At 40.3% G+C, this 24182-nt stretch overlaps 1 protein-coding gene across 4 annotated transcripts in view; it reads right to left on the bottom strand.

Moving 5' to 3' along the window:
• Positions 1-8507: 8507 nt before the first annotated feature.
• USP9X (ubiquitin specific peptidase 9 X-linked) overlaps positions 8508-24182 on the bottom strand; it is a 98900-nt gene continuing 83225 nt past the window's right edge. For 3 of the 4 annotated variants that reach the window (XM_027884746.1, XM_027884588.1, XM_027884670.1), the window contains 12 exons: positions 24026-24167; positions 23106-23856; positions 22501-22624; positions 21832-22057; positions 20602-20731; positions 18630-18815; positions 16735-16955; positions 15582-15670; positions 13308-13464; positions 12676-12888; positions 12123-12218; positions 8743-10699 (listed from right to left, as the gene is read on the bottom strand). In XM_027884746.1, coding sequence (XP_027740547.1) covers positions 10565-10699; positions 12123-12218; positions 12676-12888; positions 13308-13464; positions 15582-15670; positions 16735-16955; positions 18630-18815; positions 20602-20731; positions 21832-22057; positions 22501-22624; positions 23106-23856; positions 24026-24167 — 2470 coding nt within the window. In that variant the 3' untranslated portion in view covers positions 8743-10564. Of the gene's footprint in view, positions 10700-12122; positions 12219-12675; positions 12889-13307; positions 13465-15581; positions 15671-16734; positions 16956-18629; positions 18816-20601; positions 20732-21831; positions 22058-22500; positions 22625-23105; positions 23857-24025; positions 24168-24182 lie in introns of all 4 variants that reach the window. The other variant, XM_027884508.1, reaches the window with a different exon arrangement.

The following is a 24182-nucleotide window of genomic DNA, read 5'->3' on the forward strand; positions in this document are numbered from 1 at the left end:
ACAGCCAACAGCCACAGGATCAGTGCATGACATCCATGGGTAGGGAATGATTGCACAAAAAAATAAACTACCACTTCATGGTGCTGAGGGCAGCTACAAACATTTAATGTAAATATACAGATTGCAATGTTCAGTCTCTTTAAATTCACAGTGGTACGAGGATTTTGGACAGTTTAGTCCAAGCACCAAACTCCTGTTGAGAGTAACTACCGTTACAGAACAGTCTCCTGTTACAAACATGAACATGGATCTTAGGAAAGCCACAGTGACACACGAAGTTACCGCGAGGTAAACTCTCAGGGCAAAATTCTCTCCCCTAGCACCTCAGTGCTAAAAACTTATGAAAAATAGGAGGGAAGGGAAAATTAGTGAATGACTGAAAAATCAGAGGCCTTAAAGAAGCCAATCTGAAGTGAAAAATTTAGGTAAACTGAGGTCAGGGTCTCATTTAGGCTCCAGCAGGTTACCTGACAGGGGAAGTTAAAGAGAACTAACAATACAACAAGAATAATAAGAAAATATTCATAAAAATATACTGTTGAGTTCCTAATAAGCTTATTTCAGCCTGGGAGGATCTGTGGAAGCACTGAATAGACAGTGAAAATGGGACTGAAGTGAAAGTCAGTCCTCGGCCTCTGTGAGGGCCGAGTGGAGGGTCAGGAGGTTCAGCTGGGCAGGGCAGTGGATCCTTCTGAATCCAGAATTTCTGTAGAAACCAGAAATCCAAGAGGTCAGGGACACTGCAAAGGAGCCTTTACAGCCATGGCTGGTGGGGTGGGCGGGCATCTGAGCTCTACTGAAGAAGCTTTAAAACAAACCCGCTTTTGGATGTAAATTAGCAAAATAAATAGTGTTCCACAGAAAACTCACTGCTCCTTCCATAGTCTTGTGCTTCTCCTACCCCCACAACTCACTGTGTAGAAACATGGGATCTCAGGATGGTTTGAGTTGGAAGGGACCTGAGAGATGACCTTGTTCCAACCCCCCTGTCATGGGAATAATTGTGTTGCAATTATACTTTAATTATCTATCATATCCAGGAACCTCCTGCTCAAACGAGCAGTTCTCATCAGCATGACAGAATCCAGTTGATTTGCTTATATAGTTTATATCCAGGACACTTCATGGCTGAGTGTCTCCATTCCCAGCCCTAACGCTGCACAGGGGATGTGAGCTACTGTATGAGTGGTCAAAGTTAAATACAGCCGTGCTTATTATTAAAATAACAATAAAAAACTTCATGTAAGGATTAGCATGGTTACAAGGACATCAGAAATCTTGAAATGAAGCCAACTTGGTTTCAAGACAGATGTTAAGTGTTCCTGCAGAAATTTCAGAGGTTATTTCCAGTATAAGGCTTTGTTTGCTAAAAGAAAAAAAAAAATAATAAAAAAAAGATACACACCAGTGAAGCACTAAAAGGTCTTCCTTTAAAAGGGGTTCAAATTCCCACCTACTGAAAGAACAAAGAGCATTTTCTTTACACTTCAAGGGTATATTGAGAAACATTAAGTGCTACCTAAGCATCAACACTTACCACAAGATCTTTCACAGGAACAAAACCCTCTCATTAACATCATTATCCTCTTCCAGCACCTCCGCAGCCAAACGGCTCCCGCACAGACCAAACATTTCTACCTTGTGCTGAGACAGGAGCAGGAATTCACCCAGAGATGGGGGAGGATCCCTGCGCTCCAGGGCTTTCCACAGAACCATCTCCCTGTCCTGCCTGCCCTGCCCGCCCTCGATAAATCAGATTGGGCGAGCAATTCTGGAGGATCCACAACCTGCCACACACCCGGTGCAGGGAGGGAGGAGACGCAAAAGGAGGTGCAAGGAAACAGGGTGAGGTAGAACAAAGTCAGAGCAAACCCACCCAGAGAGTTTGTGCGCAAAAGAGGAGAGGCAAACCCGCTTCAGCAATAAGATAATGATGCTGTTATGCTGAAGTCACCAGGTAAGTATCTGTCAAATCTGAGGGAAATGCTTTGGGCTGTATTTTCAGCTAATGTAAAAACCACAGGAGCCCAAATTCCATCAGGTTTCAAGGAGTCTGGTGATCAATAAATCATTATAGCCTCTGTAGAAGTTAAATTTAAAAAGGGGCTTTTTTGTCCTGTGGCATTAACAGTTTCTCAGAGAGAAATGTGAGAACAGAAGCATTTTAGGAGTCACTTTGCATTTTTGCTGTCTTCATCAAAAGCTTTCTTCTCCCAGTTACAGCAACCCCCCCAGCCCGCAGTGACCTGTTGGGATACACCCAGAGTGTATCCTGAATTCTTGTTTTTGCTAACACATGGACGTCCAAGAATTCACAGGCACGTCCCTTCAGATGGGTGACACGGACTGACCAGACCCACAAACTCAGGTGTTACAGAACCACAGAACTGTCCGGGTTGGAAGGGACCTCTGGAGACCCTCCAGTCCAACCTCCCCACCAAGGCAGGGTAACCTGGAGCAGGTGACACATGAATGTGTCCACGTGGCTTTGGGATGTCTCCAGAGAGGGAGACTCCATGACCTCCCTGGGCAGCTGTTCCAGTGCTCTGTCACTCTCTAGGTAAAGAAGTTCTTCCTCATGTTGAGGTGGAACCTCTTGTGTTACCCCTGCTTTCATGATGATGGCTAACAGGTTTATTTAATGTTAGTACTACAAATTCCTGGAAATCTGCATTTTCATTTACAAATCTTCAAGGGCAAACACAGAGAACCAAAGGTTTCCAGCAGCTCTTTCACACCCACCTCACATTCCTTTAGGCGATGGCCCCTGCCCTGGCAGAGTAAAGCAGCTGGGCAATGGGCACCTCATGGAAACAGGGTGAGCGCAGCTCTGCAGCAGCTGCTGCCGGCCTGGAATGTGGGAGGACACCTGTCCTTGGAATAACCCCTCACCTGTCCCTGGAATAACCCCTCGTACCGAGGAGAGGCCGGTGCCACTCACAGAAGCTTTTGGCCCTCAGCAGGGACGAAGGTAGGTGATGCCCAGGAGCATTTCCATGCATCCAGCTCTTCTCCAGCCACTACAGCACAATCGAGCTGGTCCTCAGGTGCTACAACAGGTTCAAAAGCAGCAGCATACCTGGCTACTTTCCCAACTTGAGGACACCCCAGCTTTTATTTCCCTGTCTTCATCACAGTGAGAGTCTCCTCCATCGACAACTTTGTTAGATTGTATTTTAATAAATTCAACACAAGAGGCCTCCACTAGCCCGTTCTTCAATTGTCCACATTTTATTTATGGTTTGCTGTTGGTACTTCAATCAGATTTATATATACATAATCTAAAACCTACATCAAAACCATGTTGACTGCTCTGAAGACCGAGAGAAGTGACACGATTGAAGTTTTCTTCCACAGCTCTATGGTAAGTCTACATTCCCACAGCAGGTTTTTGGTTCAGGTTGCAGAAGTGTTCAGAAAGCCAGTGCCAGGTCTCTCTCAGACTCGGAGTGGGAGGGTTACACAGTTCTCTTTCAGCATTCCAGTCTTACACACAACCACAGTAGCAATCAGAAACATTTCTTTATTCTAGATAAACACCTGGGTTGATCTGCAGAACCCTGGCTTTTCACATTCCCACATCCCTCCCTTTCTACACCCTCACCAACACAGCTGGAAACCCAAGTTCCTCCCTGCAGTTCCACTATTTGAACATCAGTTGTGAACGGATTTGATGCTGCTCCCCACAGGAACTGAGGCAGCACGAGAGGCTGAGTGAGGAGTGTTTGTGAGTCCAGGTGGTGCCACCTGAAAAATGCCAGTTCCTCCACTTGGGTGCAAACACAGGTACCCCAAATGATCCCCTACAGCCCCAGGGGAGGCAGGGACTGCCCATGCCTGCCCAGCAAACAGCCCCACCAGGTCTCTGTGCACCTGTGCTGGCCTGACCCAGAGCAGCTCCCGCGCTGCCGGAGCCGCTCCCGGCAGATCAGCCGGCAAAGAACGTCAAGAGGTAGAAAGTATTCCCAGAGGCAGCTGGGGAAGCCCCTCGCTCAGCCCACTCCCTGTCTGTATTTGCTCAGAGGATTCGACTTGGTACAGATCTCAAGAGGAGAAAAAAGGATAGAAAATGCTTTACATGCTACTTAATCTGAAGTTCCTGCCTGGAATCGGCTCCTCAGTGCCCGGGGATCCCGTGGTTCGGGGCACCTCACACCGGGAGGGCTCACGAGCTGCTGCCAGTGGGTGTGTGGGGCCAGAGAACACCCATTTCCAGTTCCCCAGGGATTTCACGGAGCATGACCTCTCCCTTCAGGGAAATATTGCAATTTCTGCTATTTCACCTGGCCCTAACCATGCACAAGGGAGGCTGATAGAATTTCTATCAATCATTAAATCCTGAAGACCTAGTCTTCACATTTCTAAGCATTTGAATTTGCTTCCAGAAGACCTTCTGAGGACTTTAAAGCACCTACCAGATATTTAAATACAATCAAGTATATTAAGTGTCTGCATTTTCAATCAGCCTTCTTTTCCAGAGTAGATTCCAGCAAAACCTGCTGGTTTTGTTCACCTGCACAAACCAACTGTTCAAGATAGAAAACGAAGGGGGGAGAAAAACCCAACCAATCAACCAAAGAAACCCAATAAGCCACAAGCTTTTAGAATTCCTGGCTGCCATTCAGTAGCACAAAGCTTTCCAATCCCACACAAATTAAGAGGAGATTTGAGAGATGACAAAGCCCACCTGGTCAAGGCTGCTGCTACTGGAAAAAGCTCTGCTCTGGAGGCTGCCTGGCAAGCGTGGGGGGTTTTCTGCAGCAGCAGCAAACAGCAGGACAACAGGTGTAGGTTAAAAAAAAAAAAACAAAAAAACACGCACACAAAAAAGGAGGTAAACAACATCCTGGCAAGTGAAGGGATTTGATTCCAAGAAAATACAAAAATATTAAATATAAAAATGACCCTTACAATCCACAAGAGTGGAAAAACTCTGTAAGAAAGAATCATGAGAAATGACGGACAGGAATTCAGGGGTGGAGGGACGAGAACTCAGCAGCATTTCAATAAATAAAGCTACCAAAAAAAGGCTTTAAAAGCTGCACCTACAGAGGTGTCACTACAGCAAGGGAACAGAACTGCTCGCTTAATGGCTGAGGTGAAACCACGCTTGGAAAGCATTCATCCAGCCCTGGGCATTGTGTGGAAACAGAAACAGCACAACAACGGAAATGTGGATTTGGGGGAGAAGAACCCAAACATTGAAAGACTTTGCTCTGGTGAGGACTAAAACGCATCAGGACGCTGCAAACTGTGCAGCTGACACCACTTTGGGCAATACAAACCAAGTTACTGGAATAGCTGTTGCAAACTTAAGAATAAAAATTAACACCATCAGACATTTTGAATGGTACAGAGACAGAGAAGAAGGGAATGATCTTATTTTTCTATGAGTAGATTTTGGATGAATTCACGGACCCTTTTTTCTCTTATTTCCATTCCTCAAGGTTAGCTCACGGTTTAAGACTAGGAGACACTTTTTGCACATTATTTTGACCACTGAAGAATGACCCTGTCATTTCAGAATTGTGCTGATGTGATTAAGGCTATATTAAATTCTTCCAAGGAAACAGCCTGTAGGTCAGTTTTATTATCAAAAAGTGGCTCTAAGGAATTCTAAAGCTAAAAAATACAGAGTTGGGTATTTAAAAATCCAATGAAAAGTTAGCCCTTATTCAGGAGAGCATTTTTCTCCTTCAGAAACTCATTCCCTCGTGCTTGTTTTGATTTCACTGTCTGCAAACAAGAGAGAGATCTGTCTTTTGTGCCACCCACTGACTGATCTGGCCTGACCCCTGCAACACGTCACCAACTTCCACTCCTGCAGTGCTGAAACCAACTGAACTCACACAAATGCTGTCGAAATCCAGGGATCCCCCACAACTCGCATTAGAAAATCAGATTACAGGATGAGGATCTCTGAATTTAAACAGCTGGAAACTACATCAACATACTTCCCCGAACAGCCTGTCCTAACACACACTGCAGGGGTGGGACTGAGCAGCTGCTCTGCTAGAAAAGGACACAGGAATGGCTACTGGACACTTCAAAACTGGCACCCCGAGGGAGCCAACTCAGAAATAAAGGGGCATTTCTGGTGTGAACCTTACGAAGCCCCACAGTGTAAAAAGTGACAGTGCTGGGGTTGGTTAAAGCCCTTCCAGCCCAGCACAGCTGTCCAGGCTGGAATAGAGGGCAAGTCCCAGTGTAGGTGACTGAACGGACAGGACAATCCCCAAAGACCACGAGAAGGCAGGGCCAAGGACACCCTGGAATGGCAGGGAGGGCACACACAGGGAGGGCACTGCTCAGTGTACTCTGATCCCAGCTGCAAACCAGGAGAAGGTGCAGAGCCTGAATGAGGGGCTTGCTGCTGTCCTCTTCATGAGGTCACCTGGAAGAGGATCAGAAATCCTGCAGGAGGAAGCAGCAGGTTCCCCTCCCCTTGCTCTGTCCCTGCAGCACCGCTGTGCAGCACAGCACCTACAGGACAGCTCACAAAGCCTGGCTTGCCTGGCTCTAAAGAAGGCAGGACTTTTATTCCCAAGACCTCACAGCTGTGAAAAAAGTGGCATCATGAACACGATGGGCAGCATGGAAAGTAAGAAAATGGGGAGCCAAAACTACTGTTGTCCTGATTACACCGTGCTGAAGCTGGGCCACAAAAGGGAAACTCCCTCACCTGTCTTAAGGAATGTGAGGTCAGCAACAGCATCTCACCCTCCCAAAAATTAAGGTGTGTGTCTTTCCTCACTGGGAGGGATTTGCTTTCAATGTGGATTTGCAAGTGCGGACTAACAAGGTTTAGTTAAGATATTTAAACACTTAATTGGTTACTCTGCAAATTTACTAACACGCCACTTTCCCCCCTAATTTCTACAGTCAGTCTTTAGCTTTCATTTGAAGTTAAACCCATTTCACTGAAAGCCTCCCTGCAACACCCAGTAACTGCAACTCACACCAACAAAAACATTGAGCCACTTTGCCCTGACACAGTTTATCAGCCTATTCATTGCCGGCAAAAGACTCAGAGGTAGACAAAATTTATTGAAACCAAAAACCGAGTAAATTGCTACAGCAGCCAATTTTTGCCCATTTTAGCTTTGGCAGAATGGCTAATCTCATTCTCTCCTGGAACTCAGGAAATATATAGGAAGTTTTGGAACCATAAGTGCTTTTTTATGATACATATGCTAAAACACACAAGCTAGGCACAACAAAGTGGCTGAGAAGGCATAACAGCAATTATGATAACACAAATCTCTCATGTTGTCTGAAGGTTCACTTTGGAAAAAAAGAAAAAAGAGAAATGTCATCGGGGAATTTATTTTCTTTCTGGCTCCATTTCAGCAAGATACACCAGCCTGAAAAATAGAGAACTCAGATTTTCAGAGCTGGCAGTCAGCAAGGGAGAATAATGTGAAAAATTCTAAGTCAAGCAGAGTCCTGTTCTGCTTGTCCATCACCACGAGATGGGGTCCTGCAGGACAAACAAGCTCTGACTGAACCCTGAGCATCTTCTTGTTGTCAAAGGGGTGACACAGGTGCAGGTGACCAACTCTGTGACTGAAACGTAGCACATTTACTGATACACCAACAGTGACTGAATTCCTTTTATATATGGCTGTACTATTTTTAACACTGACAAGTAGCAAGTGTTAAAAAGCTTATTTTAGTCACTAAACAACCACAACCCGAATGTACAAGAGCAGTAGTATGGGTTAAGCTTGACCCTCGAGGTCAAACTACACATTATACCCCATTTAACATCACCTATGGATTTTCAGTTTCCAAGTATTCCATGTTACACTGCCAGGAACGTGAGTAATTGCTTCACTATTTATTGGCTCGTTTTATGGAAGACCAGAGACTCCCTAGAAACTGTTCTGAACGGAAAAACAGGACTGGAATTAGTGAGGGGGGAGTTAAATCTTTAGGCACTTTGAGGACGACTGCTTTAAAGTGTGTGCCATCACCAACGAGGTATCACCAGGTGTGTCGCCTGAAAATCACCTGCCAAGATGCTGCACCAGTAACATGCACATCACACTTTCCGCCTGTACAGTATTTGTTAAGTACAATTCAAATTTGTTTTGCCCAGAGTGAAGAAAACATTGCACCTTACACCTGTTCTAAAAGCAGCAGCTGCAGCAAACAAGACGGGGCTCACCCTTCTTCACGTCACAGAGATGCACAATATTCTCAATTTGCTGCCTGAAAAAAACAACTGCCACTGCAGCCATTGCCAGCTCAGGGACAGGGGTGGGTATGGCTGAAGAAAGCCACAGCCTTAAAGTGTCACAGGTTTGACATGTCTCTACAATCATTGCACTATTAAAAGCAAACACATTTGGCAAGGCTGAACTAGCACATTATACATTTTACCTATAGAGTAAAAAATACGTAATAATTGCCTCTGAGATAGCTTGTTTAACAATTACTGGTCCAAATAAATATGAACTATTTCAACTTGAGAACTCAGGGTAGAATTTTTTTTTTTTTTTCTCAGTTAAAACCTCCAACAAACATTCCCAAACATAAATGGGAACACTTTATTCAAATTTACTAAGTCCAGGTAAAATGGTGTTACTAAAAAACTATGAAAAAATCTGAATTGAGCACTAGGAAAAACATGGAAGCATAAAAGTGATCATCGCTACACAGCATTTTCAAAAATCCTCTGTGTCCCTCCCTTGTTACACTAAATGCCTAAGAATGCACTTGCAACTGGATTTGCCATTGTTCATTTCAAAACTACAGACCTTTAATTTGATAAGCAGCTTTGTTTCTATCAACTCATTTGTAAAAAACACCATCAAGCTTGTGCTCTTAAATATATATATGTATATATAAAAACATACAAAAAGTACAAGATAAATCACATTAAGAAACTTTTACAGTGTAATTGTCCTGATTATTTTATTCTTAAGGGCCAAATTTTTTTTTTTTTTTGTGCACAGAATCTCAATGTGACTGTTGTTCCAGAATTCAGCATAGTGCCACTGCACAGAATTCACCTTTCTGTGCAGTCCATTAAAAAACAAAACCCCAAAAAACAACACACACCACAGGACAAAACATTCTTCTTAAATCAAATCTATTTGTGAATTCAGCAAAATAATTTCTATAAAATAAAACAGCAAAATATTTAAATAGTATAGGGTGGGCTGTATCTGTTTTGCAGGGGTATTTGGTTTTTAGACAGGTTCCAAAAAAATTACACACATTCAAGTTACCAATTTTCATTTAAATACAGTATTTACTGATGCGTTTCTTTAAGTCTTTAAACAAATGTTTATTCTGGAATAGAGATACCTCAGAATTGTATTTGACTAACCAGTAGTTTCTTTTATCTTTAAACCCTGCTTCTAATGTTAAGATTTTCTGTATAATGGATAAAGAGCTAAGACAATTCTCGCTTTCAAGTAGAACTGTGAACGAGCAGAAAACCAGCAAGTTAACTTGGTGCAGTGGCACTCACAAGTACTCTGTGATTTTGTTGACTTCCACTTCACTGGGATGCAGTAGAAGGAAAGTGTTAGAAGTTTATCTAATAAGCTCTACCAAAGAAACAAAACAAGCACACCAAATACAGTCTATTATGCTCCAGGCATCCTGGCATAGCAAATTTTTGCATATTTGTTTTAAATCTTTTAAATTCCTATTACTGAAAACTAAGTGTTCTTTATCCCACCCAGAGAGAGAACTGTCAAACATCAGATGTGAGGAACATATGTGAAACTGAAAACCACTTGTTTGTCACATTTTCCCTCCCCATTTTATAGTCTAGGTGTAAGAAGAAGAAGTTCTGAGCAATGCAGTTGTCACATTGGGACAACTGCTGTCACGTTTGTTTTTGTTGGTTTTTTTTTTTTTAATGTTTTTTTTTTCCCCTCATTGGCTACACTAACTTGGTGTGAAGCCATGCTAAATGTTACAGCATAACTATAGCTTCAAAGTGATTAACCTAATACCAGAATGAAAAAGGCAATGAAAAAAGATCTAGAAACAATGTTACATCACCAATTTTCCACATCAACCAAATAATTAAAAGGTTACCAGCCATTACGTTGCTCATAGTAAAATCGACTCCAGTGGCAAAGAATTAACATGAAACTATTTTTGTGGTTGACATGGATAGGCTTTTTCGTAAAGGAGTTGATCCAACTGCCGTGAGGCAGGCAACACTGGTTGCAGAGCGCAGCAGATATATCAAGAAATTATTTTTTTGTTTTTGTAGATCTGTGAGTCTCATCAAGACAAAAAAAAAATGTTTCTTGCTCAAGAATTAACAGTCAAACATTAATATACTATATACACCTTTGCCATTTACACATTAGCATCAGGCCATTTATTACAAAACACTATACACTTTCCACTGCAGGCGGGTTATATATTGACAGCAAATTTTCTGCAGATAAGACAGTGAATAGACTCTCCACTCCATGTTGATTAGGAATAGTTTTTCTAGTTTTAAATATTAGCCAGACACAGAGAAAGGTTGGACTGTAAGGCCTGGGTGCACAGTCTTGATGGAGCAAGTTAATTGATTATGTGCATTTCACTAATCTTTTGTCTGAGGCGGGGAAACTTCTTCACTGCCTTCGTAGTTTTCTTGTGCTCGTTGGCCAGTTCGCTGAGGGTTGTTCATATGATGTGCTGCCGGGCCCGTATATGGCTGTCCATGCACGTGGTTATTCTGCAAGAAAACAGCAACATTTTAAAGGGGCTTTAAATTTATGGGCTGTTTCCTCACTCTTTGCTTTCCCCCTTTCCATTCATTCCACTGAACTGTACCCTCACACACACCGAGCTTCTCCTGTGGCGACATCTGTACGGACACACATCCCACCTCTTCATTCCTCTGATCCACACCTTTCACTTACCTTTCTGATTTACACAGAAGGGAAACAAACATTCAACTTGTAAAGGTACAAGATCAGCTGAAACAGCAATCTCAGCTTTGGAATAACAAACAGTTACATGCAAAGCAAAAGCAGCAAGAAAGAAAGAAAAGAAGACGAAGAGAGGTTGCCTACGTGCTGCCACATTAAACTGTGCATAGATTTTATTAACAGATTCCACCAGCTTGATTTTTTCCCTAAAACAATGGAAAAAGCATACCTGTATTTATGTAGCACACTTCAATTTTTAAGGGGGAAAATCAATGTTACAGAACTGAACAAAATCTAGACCAGCAGTTTTATGCAGATGTTCCGCCCCAATTTAAGAAATCATACACAGATCTGGCCAACAAAAACACCTCACTTATCTACTGCTCTGCAGAGTTTGTGGAGTAACTAGGAATATGAAGATTGTGTGTGTTAGTGAGAAATGCCATCTCTTGCAAGGAAGTGAACACATCACACGGATAATGGTGAGGTTACGGAATGTGTCTGAACTTGGGAGCTCAGAAAGGAGTGGGAAAATCTGCATGACTTACCAACTGCTCTGCTGAGAACATCAAGTAAGGAAAGCAAGATGGAGGGGAAAACGGATTTGGGCAGGAAAGGAAATTAAATTAGCAGATTTGGAATATATAAAATGAATCGGCACAAAAAATGGCAACTAAGTGTGGGATTTAATTAGTCAATTCAATAAAAAAATCCTGGTAAGGATTTCTTTCAGATCTGGTTTTTCACCGGAAAATATTAACAAAGCATTTATTGTAAAAACAGATTTAGATTTTGTATCTACTTAAGATTTAGAGATCAGTGTTCATAGCACAAAGCCATCTGCTTTTTTCCAAAAGCCTTCCAATTATCCAAACCGAAATTCAGACTCTGAGGCTTGGTTTTGTATTTGAAAACAAGAAAGCAACTCACTAAATATTATCAATGCCAATAAATATGACAGAATCAAATTCAGTCACTGTGATGACATCAGTCCCTCTGGTCTTTCTGTGGATGATTAATCCCTGATCTGATAAAATTCTCATCTGAAGATCTGATGGTGTAACTGCTCCTGGCAAAATGGAGATGTACCTTTATCTTTATTCCTCCAAGGGTGGTATTTGACAATAATATGCTTCTGGCTAAATGCCTATAATTTCAGTTACCACAAATGCTAAAAAAACCCAAAAACTGAAACTCTGAATAAATGGTTCAAGTCAGAGCTTTTACCTGTTGATACTGGGAACCAGGTGAATGGGGATACAGTGGGGCATCTTCAGGTGGAGAAGACTCATGTTCATCTGGGGCATCAGGATCATCTGGTTCCTAAAGTTTGAAAAAACCCATTTAATTTACTTAGGTAAAACATATTACAATTATTCTATCCAGAACAAATCCTACATGGAAGTGATTGTTTCAGACATTCTTGTGATTGTTTGAGACATGCTTGAAGAAAAATTCCACTCCACAGCTCGTACTGTACTACATAAAAATTCCCTCTGTCAACATATTACTGGAAATACAGACCCATTTGTAATCTAATTTAAATGTTCAATTTCAGTTCCATATTGCTAATTTTCCAAGAGACAGATGCCTATAGAAACTGTAACAAAAGCTGAAAAATGCACAGGAGTATGTAACTGAAGTCAACAAAAATATTAAGCTGTTAGAAAACACTCACGAAATCTGTTACCTCTTCAGTGACCAGAGACTGTTGCTAAGGTTAATTGTTTACAGAAGCATTTTACTCATTTTTTTTACTGAAGTCAAATTTATTCTTTACCTCCTCTGGGCAGAGCTCACAAGCCTTTGCAAGAGTCATTCTAGCACTGTGTGACCTCTCTAGGAAGTAGCCATTTGATGTTTCATTGCTCTGTATTGGTGGAGACCAATTATTGTAGGTGTACTGGGGATTGCCAGTGTAAGGTCTACGCTCAAGCTCATCTCCAAGCCATTCTACTGCCCAGGTCCATTTTCTCTTCAGATCTCCATTGCTCTGCAGGTGGAAAATGAACAATTCAGGGTTATTTCCTTTAATCTTGAAAAGAGACACAATTTTCCCTTTCTCTACATCAGCTATTACAGAACAGGCCACCAACCCATTTGCTGCTGCTTTGAAAGAGTCCCCGAATATCCTTTTTTGCACAAAGAAAACTTCAAATTTGAAATGAAGTCTGAATTTGCAGCTGCATCACAGAATCATGAGTGTGAATTTAACCAAATTGCTTTGATTCCCATACAGTGACTTTCTGATACAGGAGGGTTCAAATAAGTTGTACTTCAAAGTTGCAATTTCATCAAAGTGATAAAAAACGATAAATGGTGGGGTCTGGTTTTTTAATTATTTACTTTTTTTTAATTTTAAAAACCACAGTACTAGGAAAAAACAGCAAGAAATAGAATGAAAGATATCACCTGAAGGATCTGGTAAGCTACAGGACAGTTGCTGAAGAGAGCTACCATGCACTTTATACACTGGTAAGCTCTTTTCTGATAATGATTCTTCGAGCGCTGAATGGTGTCAAACAGTCCATCCCTGTCATCTGGGATTCCCTTAAGTGCATTGTGAATCCTACAAAAAAACAAACCAAAACAACAACAACACTTCAAGTGTTAAAGAGTTTCAGTGTTTAAATTAAGGTTCCACTTACATGGTAGTTATAAAAGGGACAGTTTGTGTTCTGACTTCTGGTGTTAGTCAAGAGGCTTTCTTAAAATCAGAAGACAAACTTGACATATACATGTAACATATTTTTAGCATGTGTGGCAGTATTTAAACTAACAGAACAAGATATATAAAAAAAGGTAAGCGTGATTAATTCTAATCACAGCAATCAACTGTAACCGGTTAATTTTTATTACTTATTTTAAAAGTGTCTACTGCATTTACAAAACAGTCCTGGTAACTCCTACAGTCCTTACAGAACTGGAACAGCTAAATCCTCAACAGAATGTTTGCTTACACTTGGCAATGCTTCTCAAAGATGCACTCTTTTACACGCAGTCCCTCTGAAGAGGAACTGGTACATATTTGTGCCTGGGGAAAAGGGACTGGGGCATTCCCTGGAACTATGCCCAGTTTCTGTGCCTTCTGCTCTCAAACAAGGGCAAGGGGAATTAAGTGCCACCCTGAAACTGTGCAAAAACTGCGAACTGACATATTTTTGGCTCTGAAAAAGAAGTCTCAAAGAGCTCAACTCATGGTAGGAAAAGCAACTGCCTTCTTTCCTCCCGGCCCTGGCACAGGCAGTGAAGAGACTGCAGGCAGCCGTCAGCCCCGGTTCCATCTGAGAGCCACGACGAGCTTCACTTCAGCTATTTTAACTTAACGGCACTTGGAACATTATTATCCCAAACTCTGCACTTGAACTTGTCAAATCAAGAGAAATTTAAGAGCATGGGTCTGAGGCCAAGGAATGGCAGCAGCGACCTGGCAGTGCCAGAAGAGGAGGAGCACCGAGGGACACACACACTGCCTGAGGTCAGATGATGTTTGTTTTCCAGGAATTACAAGACCTCATTTACCATGGACAGTTTCGCTGTTTGTTTGGTGCTGGTTTGCTGTTTTGTTTGTTCTTTTTAAAGAGAAGACAGAGATCATTTACACTCTCTGATTACCACAGCAAAACCAAGCGCAGCACAGCAGCAGTATTTCAGTCAGTGGATGACTGCAGCTGCCATTTAATGCCCCTCTGCTGAAGCTGAACACAATTCCATACAGCAGTGCTACTCCTGAGACTGCAGTCCTGAACATGGAGCGATGGACTTCTCCAGGGGAGCCACACCACAACATTCAACGCCGTCACACCCTGTTATTTTAAATGCAGCATTATCCACAACAACCATTTACTGATTTCTCACCTGCAGTTCAACCCTAAAAATATACTATTTCACTTCGTATCCACCTAAGTATGGCCATCCTCCAGCATTCTGTGGACTTAAGACACACCTTATGGAAGTATTTGTTTATCAAAAAGAAAATAAAAGCAAACTGTGTGATATGTGCATTACATACACATATACATGCAAAACTGAAAACCTGTGTGTAAAGGGTATTTCTGTTGCTTTCCTAAACTGTAATTCCTCTAAAGAAAAAGAAGAAAGTCCTACAACTCAGTTGTCACGTTCCAGAGTGTGGTTAAGCCAAACCATCACCCCTCCCTGACTCCCTTCTAAACTAAGGCCAGGCAACTGAGAACATCCTGAAGGAGCAGTCGAATTCCACAGGTTAAGGGCAGGAGTCCACTCCCACACCTCTACTGCACACAGCAAGTGTGCTCTTACTCCAAGTAATTTAAATGCCTTATGAGACACAGCTGGAAATTATTTAGTAAATCCAATACTACCTATAACCACTTATTATGAAACACTGAAATTGCGAAATACTGACAGGTAGCATGTTGATGACATTTGTTTTGTGTTATCTCACCTACCTTTTTTATGTAAAACTTTTAAAAAATGGACTATTCTCACAAATAGCCAGCAAATTTCTCAACAGTAAGGAAGGTCAAGGTGAAAAACAGTACTGATTTCAAAATTCGTGATGAAAACAAGAAAAAACGCTTTATTTGCATGTTTTCATTTAGGATCTATTTAAAACGAACCTCTTAAAGGATTAGCAACAGAACCACTGGAAAAACAATATGTACAAACCAGTACTGAATTAAAAAAAGACAGGTAAATACTGACCTGTGAGTTTGCCAAGAGTCCTCAATTAGCAGGATTTGCAGAAGCAGATCCAAATAAGGTCGAAGCTCGTATGTATATGAATATGCAACCTTAAAAAGGGAAAATGCAGAGAACATAAAGCATTTCTCGAAGCACTGAAGTTTACACAGTGAGGTACACGAACACAATTAATTTGAAGTCTTCTGTAATTAAAGGATATTTCAAGATAAAAGACTTCTTTTCTAAAAAGTGCTGATTGTGGTAGGAATTTTGAGGGTTTTGGTTTTGTTCAGTATTTGTTTGGGTTTTAAATACATTAAGTTATGTAAAGGACAAAATGTTTCCTCATGACTTTCTCATACAACTGATCCGAAGCCCAGAGTGTGAGATGCTGAAGAAATTACCTTTAAAAACACCTTTAGAAAAACAAAACTGCGAAGTGGCATTTTGTACCAGTATTGCTACTTTTAGGCAATGTGTTCAAAGGTTATCCTAAAATGTAAAATATATGGCTAGCAAAATATCAGTAAAGTGATTTTTACTATGATTCTTTCAAGTCAAAGCCAAACAAAAGGACATACTAAAATGTGATATGTACATGAAAAAAAGGGTAAATATAAAGGTGTGCTAAAAGAAGCCAAAAATTCTATTGGGAGTAGAAAAGTGTGACTGACCTCATAGAGATTAGAAAGGAAATGTAACACAGACCTTGCTGTGTTGTATTTCTTTGCTGAGTTTGAAACCAAGTATGTTCTACAAACTTGTAAAAGGGAACCTTAAGAACACACTTGAAATAAATACAAGGGAGATCTTAAGAAATTAATTCTATCTTTCCAAGGAATTTAAGAAGTTCTTTCATGGATAATGACAGAAAGCCTTTAGGTGATGCTCTTGGAATAAATAAAGACCACCACAGTCTACTTTCAATCCTTAACACAGCATTCCTGACTCATTAAAGGTTGATTGCTTTCCTACACTCATAAAAAGACTTCTCTTAGTATTATACGTGATGTACAGCCCTAAGAGTGTAAACACTGTCAGAGGATGCCATCTTAAGGAACATTTATTTATCCAGCACCCTTTCAGTATTCAATACAACACCCATGTCTAAGTACAGAATCTTACATCACACACATTTATATTCTCATCTTTCTCCTGGTTTTTTTATTTTTACCTGCCAAAGTAGTTCACTGAGGACTGTGGAAGAGAACTGAGGATTCTCCCAACAGCAGAAACGAAGCAACTTGATGGTCTCTTCAGAGTTGCTGCAATCTTCAATAATTTTCTTCACATAACTAGTTCTCACAAACAGAATGTCTGCTACGTTCTGCTGAAGTGCCATTATAGGCTGAGATAAATTAGGATCACCATAAGGGTTGGCAAGTGGGGGATTACCTAGAACAAACAGTTATTACAGATTAAAAGGTACTCAAGTACTTTCAAGTGCACTCCAAAATATAAATTGGTGTAACTCATCAAAAAACAATAGCTGGAGAAAAAGCACAAATCCTCCCTTTGCAGCTGACTTTCTTTGAGAAAACTATGGTATGAAATAACTAATTTTCATGATTGTGAAGCCTGACACTTGCTGCCTGAGAGAGCTACTTCTCCCTCTTTGATAAGATTATGCAGTGACAATCAAAGCAGAACAGCTGGAGACATGTTCATGTGCCAGAGGAAAAACCACTGAGTTTTTCTCAGTGAAATCCTCTTATCTCCTGAATTTATCTGCCTCACTGCTTGTGTAACACAGCCCAAATCTGTCATATTTTAAGGACACAACATCTATTTACTCCACCAGACAATGCAAAAGTGTTCAGAGGAATATCTATGACAGAACAGTCCCATCTGAACCTCTGCAGTGTACAGAAGTAATATACTCTTGAAAGAATAAAAATGAATGCATCTTATTTAGTAAGCTTTGTTTTGTGTAAGGAAAGACTGTTGATTTGCTCCTGATGTTTCTGAATTTTGCAGGTTTTTGAGTTAATTGTTTGAAGATGCCCAGAACTCCAAGGGAGAACTTTCCTATCTTAATATGCTGAAGCAAAAAAACCTTTATTCTGCAAACAGTAATCATAATTAGTAATCAGGGTAATGTTCAGACAAAGTAAATTTTTTTTAGTATAGTGTCATGAATGAATACAGTGAATATACAATTATTTTTCATAGGTACAATATCTTTTCAATGTAAGCTTCAAATAATGCTCTGGAAACAACTCCAGTCATAACTGCCAAATGATTCTGAAGCTTATTATAGCACAGTAAAATGTTCAGTTCATTAATCTCACTATTGCACATTCTAGCCTATTGACTTTACAGCCTGACACATCAAGCTGTAATGAGTTCACCATTAAATAGCTTCTCTACAGATTTCTAATTAGGTTTTCTGAAATATGCTTAACAGAACATGTACATATACATGCTATAAAGTCCACATGGTCCAATATTCTGTCACCATTTCTCAAAAATAACTGCACTCTCTTCAGCCACTGGAGATATTAATGATTTACACTGTGGGTAATCAATTTCTAGCTGATTCTTTATCTTTTATAAAATAAAGTGCTGACTTCTCTGTGAATATGCACCAAATCATATTTAAGAGCTACCCACAACAATGCAGCATCTCTTCATGATAAGCATTATTAGCTATCTCAGAGCCTGCTATGGTGGTTTTCCTGTACAGATTACTTTTATAATCTATTTTTTATTGCCTACTCGCAATAAAAGTATCTTTATGCAACTCTTCACTATATGCTTAAACTATTCTAAAACCATTATTATTTTGTAATCAACAACCTCCTCTGCTTTACAAATCAGTCTTCCTCCATCTTTAAGGAATGAACCAACAGCATAAAATACAGAACAAATTTCTGTCCTGGGCTTTTTAGTACAGCAAATCGGTTTTGCTTATGACAAATTTCTGCCTTTAAACGAAAGGAGTTGCTAAAACACAAAAGGAAAACAATTTTCCAGCTAATCCACTTTACAAACAATAAGTAAATATGCACAAGAAGACCTTTACTGATCCAGTCAGTTAACCTAAGGAAAACTCAAAACCCACTGTACCGTTGATGGAGGATTGCATCCTCGATGAGACGTTGCAGCAACGGATGAGCTGCGACACGACCGTGTACAGCTTCCCCAGCTCAGCATACTGGTACTTAATGGGGGGGCCTGGACCTTCATCCAGAGCCACAAGCATGAAGGTTGCAGGAACATTTAGTTTCAGAAGTTGTGTCTTCTCTGCTACACCTTCATGGGGAGGGGAGAAAGAAAAACATTTTGTTTCTGGCGCTGACAATACTTGATTTTTTAAAATTTTTTAGAGGAAAAATAACCGGTGTTTACATGACTCACAACTTTTCACTTCATGGGTTTTATTAAACCAGCACTTATTCTTTTTGAGGAATATATAATCAATAAAGATGCACAGGAAAATTACGTTCAGCTGAAAAATCACATTGAAGCAGAGTTGTAAATTACTGGAATTTCTTCACAGTGCTCATTAGCACTTAAGTAACTCACTAGTAGTATCTGTGTTAATAGCAAAACCTCAGAGAGCTCTTTTGGACAGTGAATTAATCCTTTAATTTTAAGGCCCAGGATAGGATAAACATTCCCCCACTGTATGTTTTGTTATTTTTCCATCATGTCCTGGATGGATCAATTAGAACTGTGTGAAGTTTGTAACTGTGCCATACTCTGCAATAAGTGTAAATAAGCAAAACCAATGAGAAAACCTCCAAAACTGACCAAAAACCAAACCCACTAAAAAATCCTAACATACACCTAGTTTACAGCATGAATACCTGCACATACTACACACAGACTTACCAGGAAATTCCCTATGTCTCTTCTGATCTTCTATTCTGTTTCTTATTTTGATTAAAAATCACAATTTCCCATACATTTCCAAGTTTTTTCTTCTTCTGAAACACTACTAGACCTTACCTTACCTTCCGTCTTTTTGGTAAGGAGAAGGAATCTAAAGAGCTTTTATTTATGGTATTTTTTGATTATGCTTGACAGTTTTGTAGTTACATCCTTTGTAGAAGTGGTCTTTCACTTGCTTTGATGTGAATAATATATTATTTGATTTCTCAAAACGTCAGACAATTTAATCTTTGACAGAGAACTTGGGGTGCTGCAGGACTGATGTTACTGTGGCTTTTGCTGAATGAGGTCTACATGCAGAGAGAAGCCTTCAGGTAACAGCAGTAAGACAAGCACAACTGCTTAGCACTGCATTTCCAGGTTTATCTTTGCAGGTAGATTGTGATAACTCTCAGACCTACAAAAAAAAATTGTATTTCCCCTGGGTTCTGAGTGCTCTCCTACTTGGGAGACCCCAACTGTACTGACTGTGAAAAGCTAGTGAAGAAGAAAAGAGAAGGCAGAGCAGAAGAATTGGCATCTTTCTTCTCTGTAGTGACTTTCAGTTCACTCTGGGGGTCAGGGTGGAACCTGCCTGACAGAGAATGCTTTGGTAGACAAAGTATATGAAAGCAACAGACGCTACAGGTGTAATTAGATTAACACAACTGTCCAGATTAATTTTACAGATAGGAAATCAAATTCCTTTAGAAGCGTCTACCCACTTGGAAGAATTTCCAGAACCCTGTGTGTGCGTGTGTCAATCCTATGTGGGAACACTGACGTAACTACATTTGGATTGATACACTTGATTAACACTTTAGCCACAAGGTAACCCAACAGGAACTCACATTTATAACTTCCTGCACGAGCTGATCAACAGCAGTGCTCAAGCACTTTTTAAAAGTTTACCCCCATCCTCTCTCAGAAGGAAACAGTCTTACTCCTCCAAGCTTCTCATGTTTTTTGTCCAAGGATAGCAGGAAGGCTCCACACTGGAGGAAGACAGATGCTCTAGGGAGTATTTTACATGACATATAATGAGAGCAGCCTGCCTGTGGATGGAAAACTGGATTCTCCTGCTGTTACACCTCTGTAAATGGATCATTAATAAAAAACCAGTTTATTACAGTGCCATGAGCAGAAGTGTGTGCAGTGTGCTTACCTAGATTGGCATACATCACAAACAGGTTGAAATACTGCTGCAAGTGGCGCCCGTGTTCAGACACTTCCCTTCTTAGCAGATTTAGTACCGCCCTCAGTAAGTGATCGCTTAAACTTAAGTTATCATAAGCCTATTGAAAGAAAAGGTTTCAATGTCAGTGGCTGAACATAGCTTTATTCAGTTTATACTTTTTGCTAGGACAGAAAACAGAACTGGTTGAAAGGTATGGGATTCATACACGCTCCAAAATACCAGCAGCTGGTCAGTCTTCTGTATCTCACACAAGACAGACAAGACAGGGAATAAGACTCCCATCACTCAATATCATGTGAAGTCCAGGAAATTATGCAAGTAGAGAAGCTTTTAACTGAGTTTTTTTCTCCAACAGCAGATAGGTTGAAACACTCAAGAAACACTCGAGCAATTCCACTGTCGACTTCACACATTTAGACAACCAAATCACCTCTACAGCTGTTATCTCTAATACTTCACAAAACAAAACACTGCTAAAGACTATGTAGCTTTAACCTAAAACAAATTCTTTAGCTGGATATAGCAGTGAAAACATTCTGAGAAGGTAGGTGGAATCATATAAATAAAAAGTGCCTTGCTGCAGACATTAAAAACGTGATCAAGCAAAGGTTCAAAAAGGTTCATCTTTTAAATTTTAACAGAGTCAAAAGAAAAACATTGTTATGACAAGTATTACATTAAGTTATAGGCTTTTTTGTCAGCCCTAGATGCAGAAAACTAGGCAACTCACCGCCTACTCCTCCTCAAAGTTACAATTTTTAACAATTTTACTGTTGCAGGATACAGGATGAAAATTTAAGGGAACTCCTGCAGGTGTTCAGTTGTATTATTTTTGTTTGCTTGTTTGTGGGGCTTATTTATTTGTTTAAAATTTTAAATGCAAAGTAAGGGTTCATTTCCCTACATATTACTTTAGTAAAAAAACCCCTACTTCTACTTTGCAGATTTCACACTTGCAACTGGAAGTTCTCACTGCTTAATCTTCAGAGAGATTTACAAATGAGGGGACACTGAATCCCTGTGACAGCATCTCTCTTGCAAGCTGGTGGAGTTACATCATGTTATGTAGTGCAAAATGGCCTGTAGAGACCTCCAGTCAACACTGATGCACCTACTCCAGAATTTATTTAGCATTAAATGCTTATAATGAAGAAATAAGAATTCAGTTTAGAAGTCTTTTTGCCAAAGATTAAATACCTGACTGGAAGGTCCAGGAGAGGCAAAAGGTGATGGACATGGTCCGTCTTGCAATGAAAAATGTGCAATAAATACTATAAGTTTTGCAAATGCACCCCTCACTTCTGCACTGGGGCATTCCAGAAGGTACTCCGAGAAGCGGTTGGAGACGTTGAAAAGGACGTTGTGTGCAAACCAAAAGCGAACATTCTTGCTGTGACGAAGGAGGATGCACAATGCATCATACCTGGAACAGAAAATGGCACAGCTGAGATTATGACCAAATGAAGATATTAATGAATTTGGCAGATGTTTTCTTTTGCAGAATTTCAAGAAACTACACGTTAAAGGTGACTCCCAAACATTAAAGCTTCCAATCACCTACACTGTACTTCCTATAGTGATGCTCTGTTATGTGCAATCACAAATTAAAGAAATACTCAATTAAAAACCTAACATTTAACTGTCGCATTTTACTTCTGTCATCTCTAAGAACTAAGGCAGCATTACAGCCCCAAACTCCTTACTGCTCAAAGCCCTCCTTTTCATGTGCACCTTCACCATATATTTTGTGAAGAGCAGAAAAGAAGACAGACCACATATACTTTTTACTATCATATGTATCTAAATGGGATCTTTCAACAGACATCAAACTTCCAAAATGTTAAGTGTTGTTAAAAGACAAGATACCAATCACTAGCAGGGCCACGGACTATTTTCTTTGTATGAAATCCTGTGGTGAAGAGAAATCTAGCAGCAAGCTGAATACTAATCATAGTTATTTCTTCTGCTTCAGGCAACAGATGATCTTGTCCTAAAGAAAAATCAAAATACTCACATGTAGACAAAGTAAAAACAACTTACAATAATGTAACTGATTTTGTCTAACACAGTGTTCCAATTTTAACAAAAAATTTGATCACAACAGCCTCTATCTTCTATAATGTATCTTTTGAAAATGTAAGACAGGTACCTGGATCCTAACATAGCTCTGATTCCAGAATTTCAGCATCTCACCTTGAGAACTGTTTTCAGCAGAACAGCCCCCAAACATCAGTAATTTAACTTGACTTAGTACATAAGCTGAGTAATAGCTGACAGCTAATCAAAGTATTTTTTGCTAAATATTCTGGCAACTTATTCCTTATGAACAACTCAACTGCAGAAGTCCAGGAGGACAGAGTATTCAAAGTAGAACACACAAAATTGTCATTGGCTTGACAAGATACTGACCACATGAATCAAAACCCTTCTTGCAAGAAGTTAATCCATAATCATCCCAGTAACACACTAACCTGGAGGAGGATTCAGGTAGACACTATTACAAGTAAGCAACTTCTTTATGAACTGGAAATATTCCAGGCTGTACTGCATCCGATTGTGCATGAACTGCACGTTCTGCTTCCTCACGCTTCGCTCGATGGCTGATGGCATTTTAATCTGATGGGGTTTAGTGGTGATAGCTATTTCTGAAATATATTTTATTAGTTCATTGTCTTTGTCTATTGTGTCCATACGTTCATAAAAAAGAATGTAAGCGTTCCACCACCTCTTCTGGCGTCTGTAGGACATGCGCTTCATCATGTGATCAAACACTTCTCCCATGTATTCTCCACCAAAACACTGGTTTTTCATTTCTTCATCGTCATCCATTTTACACTCTGTCACGTCTCCATCATCGAATTTATACCACCGGTTCTTCTCCCCGTCTCCCCCGTTCCTCTGGATGATGTAGGAGTAGTAATGTCCACCACTGGCCTGGCCGCTGTGCACCAGCACACCCACAAGCCTGTACTTTGTGCTCCCAGAGTGTTCGTTTTCCGACTGCTCATTTTGTATTATCTGATTTTCAGGATTCACGTCGTCCCCCTCCAATTTTGCTACACCTGCCACCGTGTAAGGCTCCATGTCCAGTTCTCGTGGAAATTCAAAATAATCATTGAATTTGATTGCACATTCCCTTTCCCAGTCATAATCAAATCGTTTCAACTGGATGGCAAGAACTGGAGGCAACTTCTTAATCAACAAGCGTTTCACTGTATCAACCTAAAAAAGGACATGAACAGCTCTTTAGGTCTCCATTCATAAACTCTCACCAAATACCAAAGTCAGTAATCAAAGGATGACATTTCCCCCCTGAAACGAACTAAGACTGAACTTAGTACAGCTGTCACATCACAGCTGTACACAAATCTAATACATGAGGAATCATTACCTTTTTGTTGCATTTCTCACAATGATATGCATTTGCACCTTCCAATAAGTCTCCTTTGACATACTGTTCCAAAGAATCAAGAAGGTTTTGGTGATTTCTTATATCTACATTCAGAGTTGTGAAGGATTCCTCACATTCATACCTACCAGTGAACAGG

The sequence above is a fragment of the Empidonax traillii genome, unplaced genomic scaffold (genome assembly GCF_003031625.1).
Source record: "Empidonax traillii isolate 1590-97213 ecotype Southwest subspecies unplaced genomic scaffold, ASM303162v1 scaffold1:size7828297, whole genome shotgun sequence".
NCBI lineage: Eukaryota > Metazoa > Chordata > Aves > Passeriformes > Tyrannidae > Empidonax > Empidonax traillii.